The 22,815-nt window shown below is 46.0% G+C and overlaps 1 protein-coding gene across 1 annotated transcript in view; it reads left to right on the top strand.

Moving 5' to 3' along the window:
- Positions 1-22,333, top strand: part of LOC143841432 (transient receptor potential cation channel subfamily V member 6-like) — a 47,230-nt gene extending 24,897 nt beyond the window's left edge. The window contains exons 5-15 of the mRNA XM_077345721.1: positions 945-1,043; positions 5,485-5,660; positions 6,726-6,872; positions 12,784-12,996; positions 13,163-13,249; positions 13,809-13,885; positions 14,963-15,128; positions 16,758-16,824; positions 17,527-17,795; positions 18,484-18,590; positions 20,128-22,333. Coding sequence (XP_077201836.1) covers positions 945-1,043; positions 5,485-5,660; positions 6,726-6,872; positions 12,784-12,996; positions 13,163-13,249; positions 13,809-13,885; positions 14,963-15,128; positions 16,758-16,824; positions 17,527-17,795; positions 18,484-18,590; positions 20,128-20,398 — 1,679 coding nt within the window. The 3' untranslated portion in view covers positions 20,399-22,333. The remainder of the gene's footprint in view (positions 1-944; positions 1,044-5,484; positions 5,661-6,725; positions 6,873-12,783; positions 12,997-13,162; positions 13,250-13,808; positions 13,886-14,962; positions 15,129-16,757; positions 16,825-17,526; positions 17,796-18,483; positions 18,591-20,127) is intronic.
- Positions 22,334-22,815: the final 482 nt, after the last annotated feature.

Here is a 22,815-nt window from a genome sequence, read left to right as displayed (position 1 = left end):
GGGGTTTAGGGGCCTCAGCAGGGTATAATGACAGAGTCCAACCTTCAAAGCAGCCATTTTCTACAGGGGAACTGATCTTAGTTGTCTTGAGATCGATTGTAGTAGCAGAAGATCTACAGGTCCTACTTGAAGGGTGGCAACCCTTCCCGGAGCTTCCCCTGGAGGCGGGCATTTGAGTGTCAGTCTTGAGACAGAAGCAAACCAAAGCAGAATTCCAGTGGCACCTTATAAACTAATAACACTTATCCCATTTGCAGATTTTTGCGAGTCATTTCCTCAGATAACATGGAAATAAAGAAAATAATTTGTGTTGTTACAGAAGGAAAATTGTGAAAAGGGAGGGGAAAAGATGGAGGGGCTGAGCAAAGAGATGTCTAGTGTCAAAGATGAGTCAGGATTCTCCACAGCCTGGAATTGACCCTCTTTATTTCTATCCAGGTAGATGAGAGTTTCCTGCATTCAGCAGGGAGTTGGACTAGATCAGCTGGAGGTCCCTTCCAGCTCTATGAGCCTATGAGTCTACCTGAATGACCAAACTCTGATTCGCAAAGTCTCATGCTCAACTAAAAGTTGTTAGTCTTCAAAGTGCTGGGGTTTTGTGTTTATTTCTGTTTTGTGAGTCTGTACTAACACAGCTACCCCAATGGGATTTTAATTGATACAAGAAGCACTTGTGAAGTAGAGAAAATTTCCCCTCTTCTTAGAGAGCGCCCAGAATGTTGCCTCACATTGGATGTATAGATTTTTGGGGGAAAAAAATATAATAATACAAGATGTTGCTAAATGTTTGCCAGGCATCAGAGGTCCACTCCCTACCCACCCCAGTTCTCCAATTAAGTGGCATGGACAGATTACTTCACTTGTACAAATAATTTACGAGACATTTAGGTCAGGGCTTAAAGGCCCAGTTTTAATTCTGCTTTCTTGTTCCTCTTCCTCCGCAGGGGAGCACATTTTGTCTTTTGCGGCCTGCGTGGGGAATGAGGAGATTGTTCGGCTGCTGATTGCGAATGGAGCTGACATAAGGGCTCAAGATTCTCTAGGTGAGAGGCTGACCGCCAGCAGGTGAATCCTTCAGAGCTAATCAGGGTCTATTCTGCACACAATAGATAATGCACTTTCAATGCACTTTAGAAGTAGATTTTCCTCTTCTGCATGGGAAAATCCAGCTGCCAAAGCACATTGAAAGTGCATTATTCTATATGTGCGGAATGGGCCCAGGACTTCTCTTTAATTCTGTGAAGCAGCTATGCTCTCGACAGCTCCTCCTGTCATTTGAATGGTAGCATTTTTGTGGTGGAATAGTGTAAGGGGGTTCTTTTAAATTGTACTTCCCAATGAAATCCCTCTCCCTTTTCTCTGCGGGTTGTCTGGGAGAGGAACAAAAAACCCACTTCAAAGATTTTCCTGTGGAAAAGTAGGCAGTTTGATTTAAGAATGAAATTCATTCTGACACCAGCTCGTTCAGCAACAAGCTGGCATCCTGAGCAGACATGGAGTTCATCCTTTATAGGAAAGTACAAAAGGACAGGCTTCAGTAGCTCATAGGACAACCTAAATCCCACTCCGTAGATGTAAGCCTATTACGCACACATAGCTTACCTCTGATTGTCACTGTAGTTGAGTAGGTAGGGCTTTACTTTGAAGGCCACACCCACATACCACACCTTTTTATCCCTCCAATTTTCTCTTGGGAATAAAAAAAAAACCTCCCCTAGTATTACAGTGCCAAAATTTCCTTTGTGTGTGTGTGTGTGCCATGGTTGGTCTCTCCTTATTGAGTATAGTTTCTGAAATAGGAACCAGAGAGTCTTCAAGCTGTATTTACCCTTGGGCAGCCATCTATACAGAACAGTAGTAGTTCTTCCACCTACATCTGTGTACAAGCTCCAGTATTGCTTATGGGGTGGGTTGACAAACAAAAGGTAGCTCGCAATATGAGTTTATTGCTAAACTTGGATTGCTGGGGGGATTATTGACAGGGAATGCTTTAAAAGTTTTGCAAGAGGTAGTGTTGTCCTGCAGTTCTTTGGCTACACTTTCTTCAGCGACCTGAGGAGAATCTCTTCACAAGTTCCGAAAGGGTGGAGACAGTGAGAGAGGGAGGGAGTTATGACCAAAATCAAGTCATGTGCCACCAATTGAGTGTGGCAGTCACCAGCCCTCAGCTGGTATGTGTGTGTGAGAGACCACGCAGAGAATGGGCTAACAAGCACCTTCCCACAAAATATGGCATTATTCCCACCTCCCATCTCGGCAACCCCACAGCTCCCCCATTATTTCCACTGTGCCACCTGTCTCGATGGGCTACTGGTTGTGTTTCTGTGCTTTGTGCAGTCTCTTGGCATTCACCTTGATTGCATTTCTTTGTGCTCCCTTTCATGCAAGGGGCTGAACTGTGAGCATTTTAATGGAAGCTGTGAGTTTACAGTGTTGAGCCACCATCATGGGTAATGGTTTTGTTAACAACATCTTATTAACCTATTAACTGCACACACACACATACCACCTGAAGATTGACAGCTGCCATGCTCTCTGCTGGGCTTGATGGGGGGCACACAACCCGATGCCAGTCTTGACCCCCTCCCTCCCTCCACCCTTTCAGAGCTGAAAATCATGTAGCCAAAGAATTGCATGGCATCTACCGCCTGTTAAACTTTTAAAGATTTTCCTGTCAATAATTCCCCCCAGCAATCCAAGTTTAATGCTAAACTTATATCGCCAGACTACTCTCACTTGTCAAAAAAGCAAAAAAAAGAAGAAGAGTTGAGCTTGTGCACTGATGGAGGGGCAGGATAGTGGAAGGTGAAGAGTGGGAGGAATGGCCTCCAAGGGGTGGGAAAAGGATTGAGGGTAAAATCTGAGGAAATCTGTATGCTTTTGAATTATCTTTGTGAATGAAGGTGAAAACCTACACAAAAGCACTATCAAAAAAACCAGGCAAGCAGCAACTAGAAAGTGAACTGTATGCTGAAGGAAGGAAAATCAATGCAGAATGAGAATACCTGACAGACATGCAACGGTGAAAGTGAGGGGAAACACCTGTGCATAACAGGCCATTATTCACTCCACCTCTGTTTACAGAACATTTCAAATTCCTGGTAAGGGTATAAAAGCAAAATAATCATCCTACAACTTAGAAGAGAGATAAGAGAGTGGCCACACTTGACGCGCAAATAGATATTTAAAGGCTTTATGATCCCACACCCACGGAATCTCTAATCTCATGATTAAGGGATGTTTGGTCTGCTGGTCAGTCAATTAAATTGAAATACATTTGCATGTTGCTCACCTGTCATTATAAAGCGCCTCTCTGAGAAATGTCAGGAATTGTAATCTATCTTGCAGTTAAATAAACAAACGTTGTTAGAAGGGAAGACCATATTCCATACATCTATTTTTAAATCTCCTGTTAAAATAATACACCAGAAACAAATCAGCATCCAAAATGTTGCCCATGTTTTCAGGCTTCCTAATTTAAAAAAACCTGTCTGGCTCAAAATTGAAGTCCGTTGATTTTGTCAACAGAAACTTCAGTGAAGTAATCGAAAATTAAGTTTTCACAGGGCTAGTCTAGACAGTTTTAAATTTTTATGGATTTGGAAATAGATTTTATAATGGCATTTTGGCTATTTGTTTGCCAGTAACATAACAATAAATATGTAATTGGGTATCCGGTTCAATAAATATGAGTACTAAACAAGGATGCCCACTTTCCCCATTACTTTTTATATTGGTTTCGAAGCCGTTACCTAATAAATTAAGATCAACTCAAGATATCAGAGGAATAAAAGGTGAAGAAAAAGAACATCTGTTAGCAATGTATGTGGATGATAAGATATCTCTAACATCGGATCAATGCTATAAAATCTTTAAAGGAAGAACGATTTAAATTTAACCAAATGTTTGGTCTCAGGGTAATTTCAATAAATCGAATGTGTTATGTTGTAATATCCCCCTTATATTGCAGAAAGCCTTTCAATAGTACATTTTAAATATCTTGCAATATTTATTTTAAAAAATTAAACAAATGTATAAATGTATAAATTACTGTTATGAGCCTCTTGTGACGCAGAGTGGTAAGGCAGCAGTCTGAAAGCTCTGCCCATGAGGCTGGGAGTTTGATCCCAGCAGCCAGCAAGGTTGACTCAGCCTTCCATCCTTCCGAGGTCGGTAAAATGAGTACCCAGCTTGCTGGCGGGTAAACGGTAAAGACTGGGGAAGGCACTGGCAAACCACCCCGTATTTAGTCTGCCATGAAAACGCTAGAGAGCATCACCCCAAGGGTCAGACATGACTCAGTGCTTGCACAGGGGATACCTTTACCTTTATAAATTACTGTTAAGGCAAAAAAAATGGATTTTTTTAGAAGGGCAAAGCAAAATACGGTGATGACTACTCAAATTGCAATGATCAAAATGTCTATTATCCCCAAATTCTCTTTTCTATTCTACATGCTACCACTTCATATTTCAGATAATATTTTGAAGGTCTGGCAATTAAAATTTGGTCAATTGATTTTTAACGCAAAAACAAGACTTTCCAGATATCATTCCATTCAAGAGGTGGGGGGTATCCCAAATATTTCTTCATATTATGACCCTTCTCCATTGAAACATTTAATTCCTTGTTTATCATCTTCTAAGGAGATGCTGGTTAGAGTTAGAGAGAGAATCTTAAGGAAACAGAGACTTCATTTAGTATTTGGTAATGCTCGAGGTCAGAAACGGAAAGTGAGCTCATTGTCAACGTTTCACACCCCTGTGTTGGTAAGGAAGAAATGGAAATGAGTATTATCATGTATATAAGCTGAGGAGGGCTTTTTCAGTGTGAAAAAGTATGCTGAAAAACTTGGCTTATACATGAGTATATATGGTATTCCCAGGGATTTCTCCCTTTCCCAGGGATTTCTCCATTCTATATCAAAAAATTCTCAGTTAAAAATTCAAATTCATGGTGTAGATCCCTTTCTTAACGAAATAACTCTAATCAATGCAAATAGGACACTGTTAAACAATAATTGTCAATTCTGGGATGAAGGAAGGGTCCCGGAAGGGACAAAATGACTGTTGAAATATCCTTTTTCTCCCTTTTGGTCATAGAAGGCTATAAATATCCCTTTTGTCCTTTTTGGTCATAGAAGGCTATAAATCTGTTTAGGATTGCATTGTAAATAAGACTTCAGTAGATTATACAAACACAGGGTATGTGTGTCAAGTGCCGCCAAGTCACAGCTGATCCTTGACAGTCTAATACGGTTTCAGAGGTAGTTTTCCATTGCCTGAATTTGTGTAGCAACCCTGGACTTTCCTGGTGGTCTCCCATCCCAGGCCGATCCTGCTTAGCTTCCAAGATCTGGCAAGAACAGGCTAGCCTGAACCATCCAGGACAGGGCAGAGAAAGTCGACAGGAACCCTTGAATTGTCTATAGTGTGTCCTTCACCATTTCACTCTACATGATTTCTCTATTGGTTTCATCTGCAGGTAACACGATTCTTCACATTCTGGTTCTTCAGCCCAACCGGACTTTTGCCTGTCAAATGTACAATCTGCTCCTCTCCTTTGACAAACGAGTGGGGGGCCTGGTGCCCTTGGACTCCATCCGAAACAACGATGGCCTCACTCCATTTAAGCTGGCTGGTGTTGAGGGCAATTCTGTGGTGAGCATACAACATGGTGGATCTCCTATGGAGATTTCAGACACTTTTCCCGCTTTTATCCTATAAGTGGCCTGTGTTGGGCTCCTTGGCACGCTGCCATTCAAGCAGTCATCAGACTAACCGCCCCGTTCTTATTTATTCATTTATTCACCTAATCTGTACCTCGCCTTTCCCTTTAGTGGGGGGCCCAAGGGATCTTAACATTGGTTTCCTCTCCTCTCTTTGATTATCACAACGATTGTCCTCTGAGCAGGGATGCCAGCTCCTTTCCAGACAACAGAGATGGGTTGTCCTGGAGAAAATGGCTCCTGCAGAGGGTGGACTCTACAGCACTATACCCCTCTGGCATTCCTCCCCTCCCCAGACCCAACCCTCAAATCTTAAGATATTTCCCAACGTGGGTCTAGCAGCTGTAACCCCCCAACCCCCACTGATGGCCTAGGGGGACCTAGCAACCCTACTTACATGGTATGCTAGGCTGTGTTTGTGTCCTCATCCCGGACACATCCCGCCTCCCAAGGGCTTACTCTTTTATTTCCGCGGGCTTGTGTTAAGATTAGCTAATTATACGGTCACAGGCCAGGATATAAAAATTACACATGGAAAAACATTAAGATTTTAAAACATGTCAGGGCAGTGGTTCTCGACCTGGGGGTTGGGACCGCTTTGGGGGTCGAATGCATCTTTGTGCCAGCTTGCTGAGTTTTTGGGACTGTCCTGTCATTTTCAAGTTGTAGTTGTGCAGGTGATACCGTGGGGAGGGGGGGAGGCTAGAAGTGCATATGTGTGGGGAGTGAGACGCATGAGGTAGGGGTAGGGGTTGGAGATAGGGAGGGTTTGTCCGCCATGTTATTGGGTTGTTGGTCTACTGTATCGGTATTTTTCTGTCCATTTTAATGGGATTTTAGTGGGGGTTTTTTTAACTGGGACATCTGTAATCCAGTCTGCTCCCAGTCCAGCATCCCTGTCAACAACCTGGAATTTGACCTTATTGCTAGTAAGTTCTGGTGCTGAATACTGGGGAGATTTCTGAATGCTGAGTTTCTCTTCTTCTTTCCTCCTCAGTTGTTCCAGCACCTTCTGCAGAAGCGGAAGCACGCCCTGTGGTCTTTCGGCCCGGTCACCACCGTTCTGTACGATCTCACAGAAATCGACTCCTGGGGCGAAGACCAGCCTTTCCTAGAGCTGATTGTGTCAACAAAGAGAAGAGAGGTACTGTGGGAGCTCAGATTTTGTCTTTTGGGGCTGGGTGTGAACATGACTGATGGGATTATGGACGCAAGGAAGATTCTGACTGACCTCCTCAGTCCTGCGTGTGATCCACAAGGCCTCGCAGATTTCTGACCAAGAGGAAGAAGCATGTGGTGAGGTTCCATAACAACATGCACAACACGCGGACTTCAGCCTTGTGGAACAGAGTGAACGAATATAGTTTTATACCGAAACATCTGCCAAAAGTCAAATGGAAGATTGCTCCAGGATGGCCCAGGGATCCTGAGGGTTTTTTGCCTTCCTCTGGGCTAGAACAGGCACACTGGAAGAGTGCGAAAGGGAGATGAGCTGTGAATTTCCTGCATTATTTAGGGGGTTGGACTAGATGGCCTTTGTGGTTCCTTTCAGCTGCAGATGGTGGTATGGCTGATTCAGCTAAGCCAATAGTCGCTTTGTCTGTTTTTCTCAGTGAAAATAAGACATTAGGCTGTATTGTTGTCATATTCCTGACTTGTTTTCCAAGCATTGTAAGGTTTGGTCAAGTTTGTGTGGGTGGACGTCTTGTCTTTTTTTTCCAGAATGCAAACGTAATTTTAGCAAAGCCACATGACTGTTCTTGGCATGTGCTCAAAACTCTTTTGTAACTAACAATAATAGAACGGCATGCACGCCCAAGTGTATTTTGGTCTTCTAACTTGTTTCCTGAGTGGTGATGTTGGGAAGTCCTGTCAAGTCACAGCTGACTTATGGTGACCTTGTAGGGAAGCCTTTTTCAACCTTTTGACTGTGGAGGAGCCCCTGAAATACTTTTTCAGGCTTCAAGGATTCCTGGAGGTGGTGACCTGCCCCTTCAGAGAAGTGGGCGTGGAAGTAAGATGCAGGAGCCAGCCAATCAATTGATTGCTCATTCACCTTTTCCATGGTGGAGAAAGATACTAGGCCTGTAGGAAGTGGCCTCCATTGATGTCTAGTGGTGTCAGCAGCCATCCAAACTTTTGGGAAAGGCTGCAGAACCCTGGGGGAGCTCTTGCGGAACCCTGTTATAGGATTCTCAAGGTACGAGATGAACAGAGTGTCATGAACCGTGGGTTGGTCCAGCTGACCAGAAGAGACCCCCTCGCAGAGAATTCCTCCATACACATGCGATGCAAAGAAGTCTGTCTTTATTGAAGGGTTCCATAAGGTGAAGCGGGACAAAGCATGGCAAGAACAGGAACATTGACAGAGACAAGCACAGATGGCCCTTTTAGGTGGGAGATCCAGTTCACACAGGGAAGGCTTTTGATATAAAAGGCACAAATCTAGGTGACATCCAGTCTGTTTCCCCTGTTATCCTCAGCAGTAAATTTCCAGCCCATGCTATGCGAACCAAGGACACAGACAGTTAAGAGAGAGTCTCTACAGGTCATAAACTGTGGGATGGAAATGAGAGGGAAGGCACAGAAAAAAATGAAAGGAACATGGGTGGAGGGAGGGGTGGAGGGCTCTCAGTCTCATTAAACTTCTAAGTCAATGCTCCCAAGGAAATCGGGAAGGCGGTTACGACACAGAGGTACCTTGCCATTGCCTGCCTCTGCACAGCAAGCCTGGACTCCCTTGGTAGTCCCCCATCCCGGTGCCAACCAGGACCAACCCTGCTTAGCTTCTGAGACTAGACCGAGCCATTGAGGTCAGGACAAGAAACTCTCTTCCATTGAACCGCATACTTCCAAAAGGTGTTAGAACATTTGGGGACTCTGGACTTGGCTGTACATGACACAACTGGTCACTACAGGAAGAACGTCAGCATAGCCCTCACCCTATGGCAAGCTGGTCATATGCACCCTCTGGCTTTCATACTAGTTCGGAAGGGCAGGGCCCTTTATTTACTTTTGAATGCCTTGTTTGCTCGGCAACCTTTCCAAAAGCCAAATCCTGTACTGGGAGAGACAGTGCCTTGGGGCAATGGAGGTCCCGTTTCACTTGCACGACCAACGTTTATTGACAGGGCCGTATCACCGAAATGAATCCATAAAGTACTTTATGATGAAGGGCGTTCCCTATGGCAGGGTAGGAGTTGTGCCTCAGTCTTCTGAAAGGTCCAGGGTCAGTCCCTGCCACTGTCAACTATATAGCGCAGGTAACAGATGTTGGGAAATGTCTGAGTCCATATTTGGCAGGTATTTTTAAAGCTGTTATTGGTTACTGTGGATTTAGCAGGAACATGAAAAGATTAATGCAAGTTATCTCCATTGGGCATTCTGGTTGGGTCCGTTTTTTTTCTTTTACTGTTTATTTCCATTGTTTATACCCTGGCTTTCTTCCCAATGGGGAGCTGGACTGCCAGCTCTGGGTTGGGCAATACCTGGAGATTTGGGGAGCGGAGCCTGGGAAGGTGTGGCTTGGGGAGGGAGGGACCTCATGCTTAGTGTCCATCCTCGAAATCAGCCATTTTCTCCAGGGGATCTGATCTTGGTTGTCTGGAGGTCTCCAGTGACAGCAGGAGGCCTCCGGATATTCCTGGGAGGTTGATAACCCTAATGGAGACCCAAAGCGATTACCTCATTTCCCTCCCCTCCATTTGACCCTCACAATAAGCCCATAAAGCAAACTTGCGTTCTGGTTTTGACCTTTAAGGCTCTACGCGGCCTGTGTCCTACCTACCTGAGAGACCGCTTACCTGCTTATGTTCCCCGCAGGGCTTTTCACTCTGCCGGTATGAATTTTCTGGTTGTTCCGGGCCCCCAGGATGTTCATCTGGCCAACCTGGTGGAAGAGCTGAGGGCCCTGACGGAGCTCTCTGAGTTCCGCAGGATCTGTGAGGCGGAGCTCTTCCGCCAGGCATTTGGTAAAGGACAGGGTGGTGCCAGAAGTTTTGAACTGTGGATCCCGCCCAACTTTTTTTATGATCAAGACCTCTGGGTCATCTTTGCCTAGGGTCATCAGCATGGGCCCATGGGCTGGAACAACAGGGAGGATTCAAACCTGAGTCTCCAGGATCCAATTCCATCACTCTTAACAACTGCCCTCTGCACCGGCACTTGCTTTCCTGTTGTCCGTCTCCCCCAATCCCCCTGAAAACCCATTGACTTCCAAAAGCCTCATGAACGACTGAAGCCAAAGCTAGATCCAGGTGGGCAGCCATGTCGGTGTGAAGCAGTAGAAGTTTGATTCCAGCGGCACCTTGAAGTCCCTGGGACGCAGACTTTGTTCGGAAACCGAAGGTGTTGTCCTTATGCATTTCATACCGGAGGAAAAGACACAGCCACCATCTTGGTGACTGCTTGGCTTGGCAGAAGCTGCGGGACAGAAGACCCAACCAGAAACCATTCTCAAATTTGGCTGCTGAAGCTTGGGAATATTGTCCCCAGCTTGCAACCCCAATGGGAACAACCAGTCATCCTACAGTTTGGCTGCTGAATTATATAAATTTGCTGCAGGGGCATAATAAGATTTGGGACAGTGGTGTTTTGGTTTTGTTCAGACCCAAGTTCTAAAAACAGGGCAGCTGCCACCCCTTTCCCATTCCGAAGTCTCGCTCGCGGTGGTATCTTGGCGAATTGCAGCCATTTTATTTTCTGTCCACAAAGAGCTTTATAATCTTCACAGTTAACTTTTTTATAGGGTTGTGATCTCCTCACCCCCTTGTAAAAAGTACAAACTCGTTCACCCCCTGGGTCATAAATGGCCCAGTCTTCTAGCAAGGCAAACTGTTTGCCTGGCGACGCCCTTGTTGACCCCACTAACTGTTTCTTATATCCTTTGGCAGCCCTCACCCTAAACTCAATCCAGGCTTTATTACGTGGGAAATGTAGTGGCTGATCTCCCCCCACCCCCCATGGCTTTCCAGCCCCCCTCTGCCCTCTTTCCTTTATGGCTTTTTGCCCTTGACATCCAACCTCATGATAGACTATTTCTCTTGACCTCTTTGAACCGCCATAAACAAATCAGAAATGGATCCAGCGCTGCTTTTGGATGTAGACTTGCTTTCCCCTCGACTGGTTAGGTCTGGAGCCACAGTCATGCAGGGCCAGGACCTCTGCAAGATGGCATTTAGCTACGACTTTTGAGTATCTTGTCTCTCCTGCCTCCTCCCTCTGGAGGTAGTAGTAGGAATTGCGGATATGGAGGGTTTTCCGCCACGTTCCTGGGTTGTCGGTTTCTGTATTTCATGGACATTTTAATGGGTTTAAATGGGAGTTTTAACTGGACACCTGTAACCCGCCACGTGAGCTTAAGTGGACTCTGGGGAATGGAAGAGGACAGAAAGGCCTGGAGGTTCATTGTCCATGGGGTCACAATGGGTCGAACACAATTTTGCAACTAACAACAACAACCACCCCCCATGAGCCTGCTTGGGAGTGGCGGGTAGCAAATTAAATCCTCATCATCCTCATCATCTCCTTAAAAAAATTAGTCCTCTCTCCCATCCTGTAGAGCAGCCTTTCCCAACATTTTTTACCATTGAGAAACCCCTGAAACATTCTTCAAGCTTCAAGAAAGCCCAAAAGTGATGCAATCTTACAGAATATGGCAAGGAAGCATAGCCCCCCTGGGGCCCCTCCTCTTTCCACCCCCTCCAGACCCATCATTGGCCATTGGGTGGGGGAGCTCTTGACAGCCCTGGAAAGGTTTCCTGAATGAATGAGAGTTAATTGATTTTTAATATATATTTTAAATGTATTAAACACTTATCAGGCGATATGGTCATATGTGGTCATGTTCATCCACCTCTTGCACGTTAATGCACAATCCTCCAGGGAATTTCATGCAAAAACAGCAGTGGTTAAGGGGACGTGCAGAGAATGAGTGTTGTGATGTACTTAAGCATCATTTCAGCTGGTTGTGCTGAAGGTTTCGTGGGATCCGGTGGGATCAGGAGATCAGGTGGGATCAGGAGAACTCGGAAAAGCTCAGAGACTGACTGAGGAGAACCTCTGGCAGGCAGCTCTAGACTTCAGGAGCAGCGAAGGTGAAATAATGGTGTGCTCTAGATGGCCCCCTGGACTGCCTTGGGGTTGCACATGCAAGCACCCATTTATGGCAGAACAATAGCTCCTGGAATACATGTTTTTGAAAACCCAGGTCTGCAAAGACTTGGGCGCATTCCCTCCTAAGAATTTCAGTTTCATGAGGAATCTGTTTTGGTTAATACGTGTTTTATTATGCTCTTCCATGGAGATTGCCCGGCAGAAATCAGACAACCCTCAGGGCCAAGTATTAGATCCATGGGTTCAGTGACCAGGACACTGGGAGTTCATTTCAGCATGGTGACCCCAGCATGATGATACAAGGAGAAACTGAACTAAAACTGAGCTAAAGAGACCCTCCAACATCCCCAACTTATACAAAATACAGCGGGGGTCATCAACCCCCGGTCCGCAGCCCGGTACCAGGCCACGAAAGCCACGGTACCGGGTCACCGGCATCCGCGCCTGCCTCCCCCCCCCCCACAGCAAGAAGGAAGGGAAGAGGTAGGAGCGGCCGCTGGCACACCGGCGACGCAAACACGCATGCGCATACTTGCAGCGAATGCGCGTTTGCGCCCCTGGTGGCGGAAACATGCATGTGCGGCAAATGCACGCATGCACGTTAGCGCTGCCTGGTGGCGGAAACGTGCATGCATGGCAACTGCGCATACACATTTGCGCGCCCGGGCTGTTGGCTCTCCCCTCACCTCCGGAGGCGGTCCCTGACCTCAGAAAGGTTGGGGACCGCTGCAGTACAGCACAACAGATATTCCAGCTAGTGCACGCTATTGATCAGTTTCAGTTCAAACTGACTGGATCCAGCAGTCGGGATCTAGCCGTGTACTGGCTGATTACAGCACAGGATTACAGTCCTGCCTTGGACCTCATGCTTGGTCTTCGGCAGATCTACAGACACGACACCAAGTCTGAACTACTTAATTCGGTCATCCTCTCTCTTGCAGGCCCGTCATATCTTAGACATGACCCCGGTAAAGGAGCTCGTGAGCCTGAAGTGGAATGCCTACGGCCGCCCTTACTTCTGCTTCCTGGGCTTGTTTTACATCCTCTACATGATCTGCTTCACCATGTGCTGCTCGTACAGACCTCTGAAGGACCGCCCAGACAACCAGTCGGATGAGCGGGACAGCACCATCTTGGTGCAGAAAACACTGCAGGTGGGTCAAATTGCAGGCCGCTCAGGCATCAAAACGAGCAGGAGACCGAAGCACAAATACATGAAGGCACATTCAGTGATACCACCACCTGCCTTCTCCAGCTCTCCCCTCCCACCCTAGTCTTCCTGTTTGCTCACTGACGAGTGATCGTTTCTCCTGTTTTTAGGAATCCTACGTGACTCATGATGATCGGCTTAGGCTGGTGGGGGAGCTGATCACTGTGATAGGAGCCCTGACTATTTTGCTGCTTGAGGTAAGGGGGGCTACGGAACTGACCCCACCCCCCCATCACTATTCTGCAACAATATTAGATTCAAGTGGGTGGCCGTGTTGGTCTGAAGCAGCAGAACAAGGTAGGAGTCTGTTGGCACCTTTAAGACCAACAAAGTTTTATTCACGGTATAAGCTTTCATGTGCATGCATACTTCTTCAGGTACAAGTGTGCAAGGACATGGCAGCTTCTACCTTGAATAAAACTTTGCTGGTCTTAAAGGTGCCACCGGGCTCAAACTTTGTTCTGCTGCAATAAGATTGTTTCTCGAATGAGCTGAAAATGCATTCTGGCCTGGCTCTCTTCTTTGAGATTGCAAAGGATCTGGAGGGAGGGAGGGGGGGAGGGAGGAAGGAAGGAAGGAAGGAGGAAGGAAGGAAGGAAGGAAGGAAGGAAGGAAGGAAGGAAGGAAGGAAGGAAGGAAGGAAGGAAGGAAGGAAGGAAGGAAGGAAGGAAGGAAGGAAGGAAGGAAAGGGGGCAGAGACACAGCGATGTACAAATCCTTTCCCATCATGCACTCTGAATGGTCTTCTCCTTTCAGATTCCAGATGTTCTGAGAGTCGGAGTCACCAAGTATTTTGGCCAAACCATCTTGGGCGGACCTTTCCACATCATTGTGTAAGTCCCTGCACCTCCAGATCCTTCCGGAACCATATTCTTCCTCCTCTCCAGCGCTTTCTGTTCAAGTGTGTTAAGAAACAAACCGGGGAAGGAGGACTCCATGGGCAACGGCAAAGGGTACAGGCAATAAGCCAAAAATATTATTCATCTCACTCACAAGTAGACACTTGGGTCTCAGCGGTTGTTTTGGGTTGCCATAGGGTGTAGCACATGAGCACATGTGAAGCTGCCTTATGCTGAATCAGACCATCTATGAAAGTCAGCATTGTCCACTTGAACTGGTAGCAGCTCTCCCGGATCTCAAGTGAAGGTCTTCTAGGATGCCTGTTCCCTGACCCTTTAAACTGGAGAACTTCCAGGAAAGCCCGCCTCCCATTCATGACAATTAGTAGAAATAAGAAAACTGTAGGAAGCAGGGGCTGAACAGCAGGATCCATGGCAGACACGTGGGGGGACACAAGAAATGTACAACGTGTTTCTCTCTCTCCGAACTAGGGGAGTCCCAAAACCGCCCCAACTTTCTTTTTCCTCCCATTTATATGGGGCAACAGTTGCATTTGTGGGATAAATCATCTAGGAAAAAAAATCATAAGAAATGCCAGCTGAATCAGACCAAGAGTCGGTTTAATCCAGAATTTTCTTTCCATTGCCCATGGTGGAAGCCCGTGAGTCAGGGTAGAAGCAGGAAGCCAAATTGTTTTCCTGGATTCTCCATCTCACTCAAAAGTAGACACTTGGGTCTCAGCAGATGTTTGGACCTGCCATTGGTAGGGTGTAGGACAAGAACACGTATGAAGCTGCTTTATACTGGATCATTGACCCATCAAAGTCAGTATTGTCTACCTGGAGTGGCAGCAGGTCTTCAGGATCTCAAGTGAAGGCCTACTACCTGACCCTTTGAACTGGAGATGTTGGAGTTAGAGCCTTTCTTGGGGTCCAGTGCTCTTTGCCTAATTCTTTCAGAAAATGACACTTCCACAGAGCCAGGCAGCTGTGAATGCCTGAGAACCAGCAGTAGAACCGTAAATAAAAGCTGTCATAACCCACACTGAATGCATGTCCCTTCTGTTACAGCATCACCTACGCGTGCATGATCTTGGTGACCATGGTGATGCGCCTCACAAGCACGGATGGAGAGGTGGTCCCCATGTCCTTTGCACTAGTGCTGGGCTGGTGCAATGTCATGTATTTTGCCCGTGGGTTTCAGATGCTGGGGCCCTTCACCATCATGATACAAAAGGTAAGGAAGCACCTGGAGACTCTGTTAAAATTGCAGGTACATAAATTCAGGTGACAAATTGAGAGAGAATTTCTTCTCTAAGCACCCTCTCAGAAGATTGCCTGAATTTGGAGAAAAAGGGTTACAATTAGGGATGACATCTGCAGATCCCCTGGAAATACAGATCATCTCCCAACTACAGAGATCCATTCCCCTGCAGAAAATGTCTGGAGGGTAGACACTATGGCCGAAGTGGCCAAACTGTGGCTCTCCAGATGACCATGGTCTACAAAAGGGGTAGTCAATCTGTGGTCCTCCAGATGTCCATGGACTACAATTCCCATGAGAGGCTCATGGGAACTGTAGTCCATGGACATCTGGAGGACCACAGGTTGACTACCCCTGTTCTACAATTCCCATGAGCCCAGACAAGCCGAATCCTGCCAGATCTTGGAAGCTTAGCAGGGCTGACCCTGGGTAATATTTGAAAGGGACACCACAAGGATTTGGCTGGAGTTCCTGTGAGGCATGCTATAACAATGGCAAATGGACACTTTCAGATGTCCTTTGTCTGGCTGTCAGATAATCTTCAGGCTTCTTGGCTATGCTACACACACCCTACAGTAAATAATAAGATTGTAAGAAATGCCTGCTGAATCAAACCAAGCGTCCCTTTAATCCAGCATTTTTTCTCGATCGCTAGCCAGCAGTGGACTCCTGGAGGCCAGGATACACGCTGTAAGGGTGGCACCTCCCTGCTCTGTGTCCCCGGCATTTAAAATCTAGAGGTAGATTACTTCTGAACATTGAGGTTCCACTGAACCATAGTTGCTAATGGCCTTCAACAGACCTCTCTTCTATGAATTTTTCTAACACTTTTCTAAAGCCATCTGAAGCCAGTGCTGGTCCTTGCATTTTTCGGCACCACAACTGGTCAATGCATTTTGTATTGGAAGCACCTCCTTTTGTGTGTCCCTGGTCCTACAGGCAATGGCCTTCATTTGGCGATTTCTAATGCAACAAGAAATAAAGTTCTACCTAATCAGTAAAACATCTAGGACACTTAAAAAAATGACCAAGATGACATGAACCTTATGTGTGTGTGTATTAAATGCTGTTAAGTCACTTCCAGGTTCTGATGACCTTAAGAATTAATGACCTCCAAAACATCCCATTGTTAACTTGTTCAGGTCTTGCAAAGTCAGGGCCTTGGCATCCTTGATTGTCAGTCCATCTTATTTAAGATTTCCTCTTCTCTGGCTCTCTTCCCCTTTTCCTAGCATTATTGTCTAAGCCAGTGAGTTGGGTCTTCTCAGCATGCAACCCAAGTTTGATAGCCTCAGTTGGGTCATATTCATTTCTTAGGAAGAGAGTTCTAGATGAACTTTTGACCAAAGATGCCTTCTAGAACTTTCAACTGGAGATGCTGGGAATCAAACCTGGGTCCTTCTGTATCCCAAGCAGATGATCTGCCACTGAATTACGGCCTCATGAAAGATTATGAGTCTGTTTTGGAATTGGCAGTTTAAGAGTCATTGCATTTCTGTAAAACTGTTTACCTGACCTTTTGACATTAAATGCCCAGAGATTATAGGGTCATGATCTGCTTGTGAGGAAATCTTGACATCTCCTTTCTTGTCTTCTCCCCAGATGATATTTGGAGATCTTATGCGTTTCTGTGGACTTATGGTGGTTGTCATTCTTGGCTTTTCATCAGGTGAGGATGAAAACGAACAAGCCATCTTGTTGAGCCTTGACAAAATGGCTGCCATAATGTGCTGGGGCCAGCCTTAAAATGTAGAGATGTTAGAAGTGAAGCAACATGCCCAGGATACAGATAATAACTGGGCTCTTCTGAAGGTCATCCTGGTCCACTGAGCTGGAGGAAAGCCAGGACTAGATGTTTGCTTTGTGGAAGAGGCAAATCAGTCCCAGCAAACTCATCAGGAGTCACCATGTTACCCATAGACACCATATTAGGGAATGCTGACCTATGGATTTTTAGACACTATTGGAGTCTGAGGAGGAAAACAAGGTTGAAATCCAAGACAGCTAAGAGAATTGGCTTCTTGTTTTGGGTGACTGAAGAAAGGGTCAGATTAGGCTCAGAAGATGGGGCCTGAGGGAAAGAAATATGGGTGGGGGGCAGATAGTGTAGGAGGCATGGAATTTGGAAAAGAGGACCAGAAAAGAAGAGCCTCACACAGGGTCAGCAGGGACTTGGTACTACTGGTGTGGAGATAGGAAGCAAGAAATTTGACAGTTTGAGGGGTTGGGAACCAAAGCTGAGGGAGAAGGTGTCTCTTCAAGTTCTGAGACTGAAGAAGCATCCCCTGAAAGTTGTTTCAAATAGACCCTCTGGGTCTTTGCTGCTCTCTGCCACTGACCTGTCCTGCTTTCTTATCCTGCCCACCCCCAGCCTTTTATATCATCTTCCAGACAGAGAATCCCAGTGCCTTGGGACAGTTCTACAGCTACCCCATGTCGCTGTTCACCACCTTTGAGCTCTTCCTCACCATCATTGATGGGCCTGCCAACTATGACGTGGACCTGCCCTTCATGTACAGCGTGGTCTACTTTGCTTTCGCCATCATCGCAGCTTTGCTGATGCTCAACCTGCTGATTGCCATGATGGGCGACACCCACTGGCGCGTGGCCAGTGAGCGGGATGAACTTTGGCGGGCACAGGTGAGAAGATGTGGGCTTTGTGGTGTGGGAGACACCTGTGGTATGAGAATGAGGAAAGTTTCACGTGGTGGTGGTGGTGATGGGAAGGCATTTTCAAAGCCATCTGGATTTCCTCAGGAGACACAGCAAATTTACACAACTTTCAAGCCTGCTTAATAATTATGGCTTCAAGCCAAGGAACAGTGTAGAGCAGGGGTGAGCAAACTGTGGCCCTCCAGATGTCCATGGATGCTGGCAGGGGCTCATGGGAATTGTAGTCCATGGACATCTGGAGGGCCACAGTTTGCCCTCCCCTGGTGTAGAGGAATCAGCCAGACTGATTTTTGACTTTTAGTGAGAATTAGAATCTGTCTTCCCATCTTTTTTTTTTTTTTTACCTCAGCCTCTCAGGAAAATTCAAGCTGCTCATAGATTCCCTCAGATGAAGCCCCAATGCCCAGTCTTTTTTCATTTTAACAAATTATTCATTGTACGAGACTTTTGCTGGGTGGGTTGAAATTCTTGGTTTCAAAATGATGGAGTCAATTATGTATTCCAGGCTTTGAGTACAATAATTCTATTTGAATTTGCACGTCAGCAGCAATAACTGACATCCCTCAGTTTGATGTGCAAATGGGACCCTGTCAAGCCCATGAGCGGGAGTTACGTAACGAATTCTTTCCAACCGTTTGTTTTTTCTTCAACACAGGTGGTGGCCACTACAATCATGCTCGAGCGGAAGCTCCCACGATGCCTCTGGCCTCGCTCCGGTATCTGTGGGCGGGAGTATGGCCTCGGAGACAGGTGGTACCTCAGGTAAGATTTTGCCAAGAGCAAGAGTGGGTCCATAGCCTTGGGGGGGGGGATTAATACATTTATTTAAAAATAATACATTGAATATTACAGAATATTACAGAACTATTATTTCTTAAAGATATTAAACTACTATTTTATCATACAAAACAAAAATGAAGAAAAAAAAAAACCCTAAATAATTTTCTATAACAGCTTTTAGAAAAAGAAGACTGGTGGAGGAATGACCCAGAATATTTCGATTTACATTTTATAACTCAGTTATTTCTTTCCATCACATTTTACTGATCTATATAGTCTAAGATAGGGCTCCATTTTCTTATGAAGTCTATTATGCTTCAGATATTTAAGTTTTGCCATTGTTACATATTCAACAATCTGATTTGACCGGACCATAATATCTGTAGTTTCTTTCTTCCATCTTGATGCATATAGAATCGTTGCAGCTGTTACCATATACATAACATAAGTTCACTACTATATTTAATAACATACATTTTGGATCTAAGACAAATTTAATTTTCAGTATCTTTTGTATCTCATTTTAAATCACAATGCAATATTTCCTTGTTTTTTGACAAGTCCACCATATATGATAAAATGATGCATATCTGTATTTCTTTCCTGTTTCCTGTAAACCGCCCTGAGCCTTCGGGGAGGGCGGTATATAAATATAATATACAAATAAATATAAATATAAATATAAATAAATATCTACACTGACATTCAACATTTCCCATTATAACCCTGCCTCCAGCTTTCTTGAACTTGTGGGCTCTTTTTGAGTTTCAAGTATAGGTAGTGAATGCCACAACAAAATGGCTGCTAGGGGATACAGATCTATCCATAAAATGTTGAGAGCCAGTGTTCCACATACCCTTATCCTCTTCAGTGCCTGTAGAGATTTCTGAATCCTGAAATCATACAGATTCTAGTAACTGGAGATACTAGGCCATAGCCTCACACCAAGTTCTTCTTGTGCTCTGGAGTTACTGATGACAAGAGCTTTAAAAAAAAATTGGCTGTAAAATATTGGGCCAGTTTCAAGAGTTTTAGAACTAGTCAAAGAGGGGAGCCTGTCTGCTTGCTCTGGGGCTGGAATCTGTCCATTCCCTGGGTGGGCCAAGCCATCTTGGTGCCGTGATTAAGAGAGGCAGCTTCTAATATGGTGAGCTGGGTTTGATTCCCCAGTCCTCCTCCACATGCAGCCAGCTGGGTGACCTTGGGCTCATCACAGCCCTGATAGTGCTCTTCTGACCATATAAAAAACAGCTCTTCTTCTTCTTCTTCTTCTTCTTCTTCTTCTTCTTCTTCTTCTTCTTCTTCTTCTTCTTCTTCTTCTTCTTCTTCTTCTTCTTCTTCCTCTTCCTCTTCCTCTTCCTCTTCCTCTTCCTCTTCCTCTTCCTCTTCTTCTTCTTCTTCTTCTTCTTCTTCTTCTTCCACGATAGTCAGATCCTACACAGCAGAACCATGTTGACAGTACAAGGTGGGATGGGCTGTAGAAACGAGGCATTACTCTGATTCTTTCTGCTCTCCACAGGGTGGAAGAGCGTGTGGATGCCAACAAGCAGAAGATTTCCCGCTACGCCAAGGCTTTTAAGAACCATGATAAAGAGGGCCCCGAGAAGCTGTCGGTAAAGATGGAACCCTACGAAGGTTTCCCATTCAACGAGGGCCCCTCTGCCTCTGTCTCACGCAGCACGTCTCAGAATAGCTCCCACCGTGGCTGGCACATCTTGAGGAATAGCACCTTCAGCCGTCTCCGTGGAGAAGTCAACCATGCCCTGGAAGAAGAAATCTATCACATTTGACTCACCACACCATGGAAGCTTTGCCTTAATACCTGATTCTGCCCAGAGCTGGTGGGACCTTGCAGGAGCGATACCAAGTTCTGTGGCAGCCACTCTCTTCATGGGTTGGTCTTATCCCTCGGTGGAAGTTCCCTCTCAGATGTGGCAGCCCCTGGAGCAATCGAGCTGAAACGTGGCCAGGTCTTGGTTTCTGTTTGTGTTAGGGCGGTGCGTCTCCTTTCCTGGAAGAGCTGTTCTCTGGAGAGCGGTGGAATTAGTCAGCACCAAAGAGATTTCTCGTAGCCGTTTGGCGATTGCCTGCTCCGTACTTTCTAGCCCAACCTGATCTTGGCAACATTCCAGAAAGACCTCTCTCTGTTCTCTCAAGGGCCAAGGCCTTGGACATTTTAGGTCCGGCATGAAAAAAGGGAACTTTAAACTCAGGGAGCTAGCAAAAGCTGAAAAGGAATGGTAGCTAAGCAGTCTGCCAACACATAGGATCCCAAAGACTCTTGGGGAGAGATAGCTCATCGGACAGAACGGGTTTGGACCTAGGGAGTGGGAGGGTGATGCAAGGCGGTGCACTTTAAGCCCTGAATGTGAGCATGTTTCTTAGACATTTTCTAGGGCTCTGTTATAAGACTCATTCTTTTTTTTTCAGGTTATCACTTTTCCTCAGCTGAACTAAACTCAGGGTGTTTTAGTGGGTTCTTTCCCGTCCTTCTGGTCGGGAACAAAAGACATTTAACAACTCTCTGGCTTTTAATGGCCAGCTGTCAACATTTCTCTTTGCCACCATGGATTGAGCCTGTTTCTACACCTCAGATCAACCCTTGCTGGTTCCTTGGCCAGGCCATCACATTTTGCCTAAGACAGATTTGACGGTTCCTGGGTGAGTCAACATAGTTGAGGACAATTGAGGGAAGCTTAAAAGAAAGTTCTCCAGAAGGGCAACAATGCCCTTCAGGCTGGTTTCGTGCAGCCCCTGTCTGGCCACCAAATGTTGGTTGAAGCAAAGTATGAGAGGAAGTTTTCGTTCAAGGCCTGTCAAGGAAACCTCTCAGCAATAATAGGCAGAGAGAGGCCTGTCATTCCTCAGCCTCCCATGAGCTTTGCTGTCACTTTGAACTTCACTGCATAAAGAATAATTACAGGTTATCGTGCCTTATTTCAGGGAAACAATGATTTTAAGATGGTTGCCTTCCTAACATTGAAAATCAAAGGAAAGCTACTGGCATAATTCTTCTTTCGCAAGAACAGTGAGAGGAGATCTTAGCTAGGCAAAGGGGGGGGGGTATCTATATAGCAGGGGTGGGCAAGCTGTGACTCTCCAAGTGTCTATGGGCTACAATTACCCTGATTCCGTGCCAGCATGCATCCAGGCAGGAGCTCATGGTATTTATAGTCCATGGACATCTGGAGAATTACATTTCGACCACCCCTGCTATATAGCACACCCTGAATCATTTTATGAAGACACGGAACACTGAAGGTTAACAATATCCCTACAATACCTCCTGCCATGGATGAAATTCTGCTGCAAAAGCATGTCTTAGTGGGGTGTTGTTGTGTATTCTTGGTGTATTCTTGGTGCTTGGGAGGCAGCAGTGGGAAGGCTTCTGGAGTTCTGGCCCTGCTGGTGGACCTCCTGATGGTATCTGGGATTTGGCCTTGGTGAGACACAAAGTGTTGGCCTGGCTGGGCCAGTGGCCTGATCCAACATGGCTTCTCCATTTCCTCATTGTTCCATAATGTGAGATCAGAGTTTTCATCGCTGTTTCCCCTCAGTGGTTGTGCTTCCAGGAATTGCCTAGCTCAGGGGTAGTCAACCTGTGGTCCTCCAGATGTTCATGGACTACAATTCCCATGATCCCCTGCCAGCATTTGGGGCTCGTGGCAGGGGCTCATGGGAATTGTAGTTCATGAACATCTGGAGGACCACAGGTTGACTACCCCTGGTCTAGCTCCTTCAAAGTTTCTTAAGGTTCCCTCAAGGACAAGACTGATAATGGTGGTTGAGGGTTGCCCCAAGAACCAGCACTGCCCACCAATTCTGATCTTTTCACCTGGGATGAGCAGCCTTAACTATCTGTGCTTAGTGGCCCTTGTAGAGAAGAAGACCTTTTTGCTAGCTGAAGAGGTCCCAAAGTGGCTTACAAACACCTTTCCCTTCCTCCAGGGAGCAAATCTCTATAGCAGGGGTCGTCAAACTGCGGCCCTCCAGATGTCCATGTTCTACAATTCCCATGAGCCCCTGCCAGCATTCGCTGGCAGGGGCTCATGGGAATTGTAGTCCATGGACATCTGGAGGACCACAGGTCGACTACCCCTGCACTACACTACACTGGCTCTCAGTTTAATTTAAATGTCATACGTTTTCTAAATGTACTCTGGAAGTCTTGCTGTGATTTTGTGGCAGAAGACTGAGGTAAAAACCA

Source organism: Paroedura picta, chromosome 7 (assembly GCF_049243985.1).
Source record: "Paroedura picta isolate Pp20150507F chromosome 7, Ppicta_v3.0, whole genome shotgun sequence".
NCBI lineage: Eukaryota > Metazoa > Chordata > Lepidosauria > Squamata > Gekkonidae > Paroedura > Paroedura picta.
The sequence above is the reverse complement of the archived record's forward strand: the minus strand, read 5'-3'. Positions and strand labels throughout refer to the sequence as shown.